This window comes from Apis mellifera, linkage group LG1, assembly GCF_003254395.2.
Source record: "Apis mellifera strain DH4 linkage group LG1, Amel_HAv3.1, whole genome shotgun sequence".
In the NCBI taxonomy this organism is placed as follows: Eukaryota; Metazoa; Arthropoda; class Insecta; order Hymenoptera; family Apidae; genus Apis; species Apis mellifera.
The window spans coordinates 6,125,118-6,133,054 of record NC_037638.1 but is presented as its reverse complement, the minus strand read 5'-3'; the positions used below and the strand labels follow the sequence as shown (position 1 = coordinate 6,133,054).

Here is a 7,937-nt window from a genome sequence, read left to right as displayed (position 1 = left end):
CAAAACTGTCTTTTAAAAAAAAAATAGGTGATTAAATAATTATTAAATTTACAAATTTTCATTCTTATTTAATAACAGGAATAACAGGAGAAATATTGGTATTGTTCTTTGAAACGGATATAATATCGAAATATTAAAGTAATTAAACAAACAAGATAAACACGAAATTTTAATTAAATAATACAAATTCAAAGCGTCATTTAACTTTTTTCAATACGCGCAAGAGCGAAATAATATTCACCACTGTAACCGCGATTATCCCCTATTGTCACACAGAAATAATCCAAACCGTTCAAAGTTATTAAAAGAAACAACAAGAAAAGAAAACGCGATCAAATTATTAAATTATTATTAAATTTCACGGAATCTAGTTAACCGTAAAAACCGAGATGATCTAATCTAACCTAATTTTTCCTTTATTTTCAAATTTATTTAATATATTAATTTAAATATATTAAATATATTTATATATTAATTATATTAATTTAAAATTTATTTAATATATATAATTAATTATTCTTTTTCAAATTATAAATTTTTTTTTAAATTTCTTTAAGAATATTAAATTAAATAATTTCTATAAGTGAATAATTACAATTCAAAATTTGAATTTTAAATATTCGTGTATATATGTATAAATTATTTCGAAGAAACGAGATGACGGGATATAGTGAAAAGTGAGAAGGTTAAAAAAGATAGAAATAAGAAATAATTCAATCTTTCTCTCATTGACCAAATCGTTGAATAAATAAATAAAATGTACGAGAGAAGTAAAAATAGAAAAGTAAAAAATGATTGATAATTGACCTAACCTCTTTCCATATTTCATCGAATATCGAACTCATGAAAAAATAAATAAGCATTTCTTTATCATTACAAAGGAATATAAGGTGATATAAATATACAAGAGGAATGTAAAACAAGGTAAAAAAAACGAATAACCTAATCTAACCTCCTTTATCTCGTCGATTATGATCGAATTATGATCGAAAATATAAATAAATTTCTCGATTATTGCAAAAAAAAATATGAACAAAATGAAGAAAAGGAATGAAAGAAAATGGAAAATTGAGTAAATAAAAACGTATATATGAAAACATTGATACATAGAAATCAATAGCCAATAAAAAACATAATATTACGAGGATTCGCTTCTTGACACGAATCTCTACTTATCGTCGTTGCTTGAATATGCTCCTTTAATTTGTATCGTCTTTCACAACTAATCAAAAATTCCAATATACAACGAATAAATCTCGAAACTTAAAATTTTCAACTTTTTCTTCTCGTAAAAAATGTATAATGTTAAGATGCTAAGGACGATTTCAAAAATTCAATGAAAAATCGCGACATGTACAAATCCCTCTATCGAAGACGAGATGAACAACAGCAAGGAGAGAAATTGAAGAGGGCGCATCGATCACTTTATGTCAAACGATCCTCCAAAAACTGTCAGTTTTTTCGATTCTCGTGGCCCGTCCAAATTCACGTGATGCTCGTGACAATAGCGACGAATTATCAGCTTCGCGGGACGAAAACTCGATGTCATGGAAATCGCAAGGATCCACAGATATTACAAAACCTATCATTTTGGGCCACGATGGCTGGTCCGTAGAAAATCCTGCTTTTAACCTTTCGCATACCAAGACGAGGTCCACTCTCAATATCCAATAATATTTTGCGAATACGTGTTTGGAATGAAAGATTAGAGAAAAACTTGTGTGTTGAGTAATGTTTATCAAGTATTTTTTTTAAGATTGTTATTAACAACGAGTTTTTAATTGTTTATTAGGTTAGGTTAAGTCGTATATCGTTACACATATGGGTGTCACTTGGGAGATAAATTTTCTATTTTTAGAAATATTAGAAAATTAATAATGAAAATTTATCAATGAATATTTATTAAAAATATATTTCTTGACAATTTTTGGTTGTGATATATTAAATAATAATGATTTGACGTTTTATCGATGATTGTATCACTCGATTTAAAAGGAATTTCACTATAAAGATGGAGCCACGTGAATTTATACGTGATATACTTCAATCTATTCATCTCGTAAAAATACAAAAACTATCTAGTTAAGAAATTTCACTTTTTTTAAAAATTCGCTTTAATTTAAAAAACAAATTGAAATTTCTTGATAAATCGAAGGAAGTGATCGAATAATTTTTGTATTTTCACAATTTATACGAAATAAATCTATATTAAAATTCGTACTTTGTTAAAAATATACTCTCAAAAAAAAAATTCTCTTTTAATAAATATTAATGATATCTTCATCTTGGTATGCCAAGGGATAAAAAGAAGATGTAAAATCTTTTCATTTCGAATGATATTTTTTTTTTTCTTTTTTTTTATTTCAGTTATACCAATATCTGTTGACGGACGCTAAGTTGAGGAATATGCTTGATTTGGGTCCGTTCTGCGGGACCATTACGTTTATAACTGGACTCATGATCTTGATCCTCCTCCTCTATTCATACATGGTGAGTCTCACTCATTTTTCCTTCTTGCGAGGAACTTATATTATTATTTCTTCGATAATAAAATATTTTTTTTAGAAATAATTTTTTAATATAAATTATCGTTCATTCAATATTTTGAAAGAGAATTAATTTATAGTTTCGTGAATTTCTTTCGATTTATATTAAAAAAAAAATTGTAATATTGAATAATTAATAATTAATAATTAATATTTCTTGTGGATTTTTTAATTCAAAAATATAAATGAAATGATTAATTAAAAAATCATCAATATTTTATTAAGTAAAATAAATTAATTCCTGATAGAGCAAAAGTGTCAAAATTCTTTCAAAATTGTGCATTTTCGGTAAATTATTAAATGTCACTTTTACTTTCAATCCAAAAACGATAAACATTTAATAACAAGTCCAATGAATAAAATATTTAAAAAACACTTGCTCGTCGTTGAAAAGTAAAGAGACGGGAATCGATCATTTCTCGAAAAGAAAAAGAGAAAAGTTACTTTAAAAGCGAAGAACATTTCAGAAATCCGATGGAAAGCGAGCTAAATAATGTCGAATCCGATGTGTTGGCAACTTCGTGCTTGATCAAATTAACCTTTTTCACCGTTTCAACATCGATAGAAACTTTCGATCTTTCCGCTAATCAAAACTCTTAAAGAGGTAAAAAGTTAAAAGAGAAGAAAAGAAAAGAAAAAAAAGGCGGAGGGGGGAGGGGAAGAGAGAAGGGAAGGAAAGAAAAAAGAAAAAAAGAATGCAAATCGAACAATCGTAATTGCGAGACACCTTGTCGACGATACTTTTCTCCACTGTTATCGATCTGTCTGCCTTTCGTTCATCCAGACGAATAAATCGGCCACGAATTAAACGGGACAATTGTAGAGTAACGAAGCATTAAATCACGAAGTGGCTGTGTATATACAGATACGTTGTCACGAAATGAAATCTTAATTCATTTACGAGTACCTCTTCGTTCCTTTTTTTTTCTTTTTTTTTTTTTTATTCTTTTCAACGTTTTGTGTATACAAGAGAGTTATCGCGTGCGTTTCACGGAACGATAAAAGTTTAAGGTTATGTTTGGTTAGATTAGATTAAGTAACAATTCTTGCGAAAAGAATTTCATCCAATTTCTTTCTTTTTTCTAAAAATTGTTAAAAAATAAAGTAATGATAATTATAATCATCTTTCAATATTAATCAATTTATTATTATCATTGATAAAAATATTTCGTCATTTCTCGAGGTATTTTTAAACAAATCTGTTAATCTTAATAATATTCTTTAAAAAAAATATATATACTTACTCTTTAATTCTTGCATGTACTTCAATCTCAGAATGAAAAAGCGACCAATTCGAACGAGAAGGATTTTCAAGAGCTTCAAAAGGAAACAAATAAGGTATTTTTTTTTTTTAAGAAAAATCAGAGATACGCAGTGGGGAGGTTAATAAATAATATTTAATTTGCAGAAAATTCCCCGGAAAAAAAGCGTGGCGGACATCAGGCCGATCTACAATTGTATTCATAAACACGTAAGTTTGTTTTCCAGTCGATGCGTCCCATGTGGAAAGTGCATTCCGTTGTTTTGCCTTCGGATAAGTTGGTGTAGTACGAGGAACAACGCGGTGAAACAATATAGTTACGGTAAATGGTAAATTGCTTTCTGATTTCCAGCTCCAGCAGACCGACGTGTTTCAAGAGAAGACGAAGAAAATGGTTGGTACTATTCTCGAATAAATTTCTCTCCCCTTCCGATGAAGTTACGCGACCTAACCTCACTTTCTCTATTTGTGTGTTTCGACAGCTTTGCAAGGAACGCTTGGAATTGGAGATTCTGTGCAGTAAAATCAATTGCATCAACAAGCTGTTAAGGCCCGAGGTAAAGTGAAAAAAATAATTTAATTAATTTGTTTTTAAGATTAAAAGAATTTTTAAAATTTTTTTGTTCGTGTTTATAGTCTTGCCTCCAGTTTTTTCCTCTTCTCGTAAATATATTAGAAACAAGTGCAAGTATATATCTGCTTTGACGGACTTTCTCACGTTAAAATTTCAATATGATTTCGTTACGAGATTCAAATTTATCTTGAAGGAAGTAATGTTAAAAAATTCATATGATAAAATGGAACTCTATTCTCCTTCTAGATATTCATTCTTAATTAAATGAAAAATTCGTTTCATTACTTGAAAATAGTTTAATAATATTTTTATATAATTAAAACTCGAAAATGTTCTTTTAATTATATTATCTTCTGTTCGAATATTTTTCCACGAGTGATTTTTATTGCTATTATTGCTCTCCGAGTTTACATAAACTTTTGTAAAAAGAAAAGGAAAAAAAATCTTTTGTATCTATCGAAGCTTTACAATTAAAGCTCCAAAGTGATTATAAATTCTTTCAGATTACAGTATCGATTAATTTTTTTTTTTTTTTTTTGCTAAGAACTGTAGTGGGTTAAAAGAAACCGTAATCAGTGTTCTCGATTCAGTATTTAATATTAGGTAAAAGTTATTTTCAATAACAAATAAAAGTTCGTTACGAGATTTTATAACTTTAAAGTGGTTATATAAAATTACTTTTTAAATAAGCGTTAAAAAAAATAGAATTTAGAGGAACATCTCAAGTTCAAAACAGCAAAATTTCAATTATTTATTCCTGATGAAACTTTGAAATATATTTCACATTTTTCTTTATCAAAAATATAATAATAAATTGATGTATCGATTTTTAGCTTTACATTATTATTATTATTTCATCTAACGTGAAAATTAAACACTATATCTTCTATATTTTCAACTATTATAATATTTATATCGTTTACATTCACTTAAATAACTTGCACGTTTTATCATTCTTTCTCACTCGTGTTTCCATCACTCTCGTACCTATATCAAATTATTCCAGACAACAAAGAACGATCAAAATTACTCGTCGAGGAAAAGAAACAACTTAATCACAATCTTTTCTTCCACTCTCACAATATTCACCTCTGCACAAACCCAATCCAACTACCATAAGTCTACGCCTCTCCTCGAGACTCTTCTCTTCCCCATCTCTCCCCTTATCTCTCATCATCCTCCACGATCCCCACAATAGGATTCTTCCCCACAATTACAAAGGCCTAGCTCGCTGCCTTTCATTTTTAACAATGTGACGGTTAATAGACGGAACGTATCACGCGAATAAGACGTATGATGCTCGTCCATCTTTCGGTGGACGATGACACTAAGCGGTGTCACGTGACACCGTCTTGACTCGCTATTCGACTTCGACCAAGAGATAGAAGAAAGGAGAGGGGGTAAAAGTTTAAAATGGAATTCGTCCGAGGAAACGAATATTTGGAAGGATGGGGGGGGGGAAGAAAATATAGATGTGATAATAAGGCGGGACCTCCGTAGCTGTGAAAATTGGATTATAAATGAGTCAAAAGGTGGTATCTAACCGGGACCTGAAGCTACGAGAGCGATTTTCATCTTGTTAATTAGGGCGAACTCGCGGAAATTCGCGGGGTTATATGCGTCGCGTGAACTTGAAGTATATCCCGCCCGAGGGTGTTAAAAGTGTCTGGAAACTTTTCTGCTCGCGCCAGACAACAACTATGGCGGTCGTGCACCGTGAGAAGAGGGAGGGAGAAGGGGGGTCACTAATGGCGGAGAACATCCGAGATCACGGATTTTATTTTATTTTTGATGGTGGATAGATACTTGGGGAATAATGATACCGAGGATGTGATATTTGAATTTTTTTTTCTTTTTTTTTTTGAAGAATAAGAAAAGTTATTATTTTGAGACTAGATTTGTATTTTGTATGATTATTTTGAATTAAGTAAATGGTGTGTGGATTACAAAGTTGAGAATAGAAATTGTAAATAGGATATTTAATTGTAATTTGGATATGAAAATATTTTTACATAAATACTCGATAATCGAATTTTTTTAAAAATGCTATGGTGAATTTGTAAACAAAATGTAAGCCAGAATGAAGAACGAGATAGTAGATGTGCGATGTTGGAAAATGTTGAGGGAAATGTTTCGAAATATAATTGAGTAATAAGGAATATTGGCAAGAAGTATTAGTCTTCTCTCGTTTACCTTTCAAGATATGAAACGGTTTCTTGGAAAGTTTTATTTTTACCCTTTACCAACAAGATTCTAGAAAAAAATTAATCAAACTACTTATCAAACAGATAAGATATATCTATATCGGTCAATTATTATAAAAACTTTCAAGTTGTCAGTATTTTACTCGGATAATAATATAGAAATCTTTTTTAATAATTTTGCAAAATTATTATTCGAAAATTTCCATGAAGCAATTTTCATCACTTTCGATAATGAAAACTGTATTCACAATCTAAAATGTTTAATTAAAAGAAACACCATTCTAAAGAAAATACGAAAAAAAAAAATTTATCAATTTCCTGTAAGAAAAAATTTATTTCAACGTGCTACGATAAATGTAATAAATTCATTAAATCAAATTTCTCTTCGAATAAGAATTAAATTTCATTTTTCTTTCTATATTTATTATTTTTATTAAAAAAGGAAAAACTTAATCCAATAAAAAGAAAAGAAAGAAAAAGTTGAAATAAATTGAAACGAAACTAAACCGATGATGATTGACTCGCGTGAGAAAAATCGAAACGTTGAAAGTTCGTTTGAATAGAAAATATTTGCGTCGAAAGAGAAAGAGAAAGAGAGAGAAAGAAAAATTCATTGACGCATGTTTCAGGCGCAGACCGAATGGCGGCGGAGCAAGTTACGAAAAGTGTATTATCGTCCTATTAACTCTGCCACGTCGAAGTAATGGCCGACGCCGTGTAACAATGTAATTAACCAAATACAAATGCATCCAATAAAGAACGTACAAATTGCATCGACTTATTACGCGCAGACGCGTTTATGAATTCACGATATTCTTGCACCAAACGTTCCTTTTTTTCTAACCGTGAAGAATTCTTCGTGCACGTTCCACAAATTGTACACTGTATTATTTGCACCCGACACGAAATTGAGCCTGCGTCGAACTGAGAATCGTAGCGGTGTAAGATATGACATATTTTAAAAAAATTTAAAAAAGGATAGTCTTTTTTTCAATTTGTACATTTTACACATTATGAGTATATATAGCTTTAAACCACTGTTGATGTATCTAAAATATTTAAACTAAGATCAATATTGAATAAATTCACTTAAAAAAAAAAAAATTTATTATAGTCCAATTTTTATGAATGTACGATCATTTACCAAGATAAATTTAAATCAAAATTAAATTTTTGTCAAAATAAACTATTCTCGTCTCCAAGAAAAATTGGTTAAAACACTGTAATTTTTCTTCTTCGTAAAACTTACAAAAATATACACACGTGATGGAACAAAATACAAGTAATTTTCATTCGTTGAAAAATAATTTATCCAAATTACTTTCTCCTCGATCACGATCAAATTCATTGCA

General features: G+C 29.5%; 1 protein-coding gene across 1 annotated transcript; it reads left to right on the top strand.

Annotated features, from left to right (window-relative positions):
- Window positions 1-895: 895 nt before the first annotated feature.
- Window positions 896-7,362, top strand: LOC100577585. Its single transcript, XM_003250185.4, has 7 exons — window positions 896-1,607; window positions 2,368-2,490; window positions 3,822-3,884; window positions 3,955-4,017; window positions 4,160-4,201; window positions 4,290-4,364; window positions 7,215-7,362. Exons 1-7 carry the CDS (start codon window positions 1,548-1,550, stop codon window positions 7,287-7,289), a joined length of 501 nt encoding a protein of 166 aa, XP_003250233.1. The 5' UTR covers window positions 896-1,547; the 3' UTR covers window positions 7,290-7,362.
- The last annotated feature ends 575 nt before the right edge of the window (window positions 7,363-7,937 follow it).

Excerpts from the sequence above, each read along its gene's own strand:
- LOC100577585 (XM_003250185.4), top strand. The coding sequence starts at position 1,548 with ATGGAAATCGCAAGGATCCACAGATATTACAAAACCTATCATTTTGGG. Across the intron at positions 3,885-3,954 it reads TTCAAAAGGAAACAAATAAG|AAAATTCCCCGGAAAAAAAG; the intron begins GTATTTTTTTTT and ends TTTAATTTGCAG. Across the intron at positions 4,018-4,159 it reads ACAATTGTATTCATAAACAC|CTCCAGCAGACCGACGTGTT; the intron begins GTAAGTTTGTTT and ends TCTGATTTCCAG.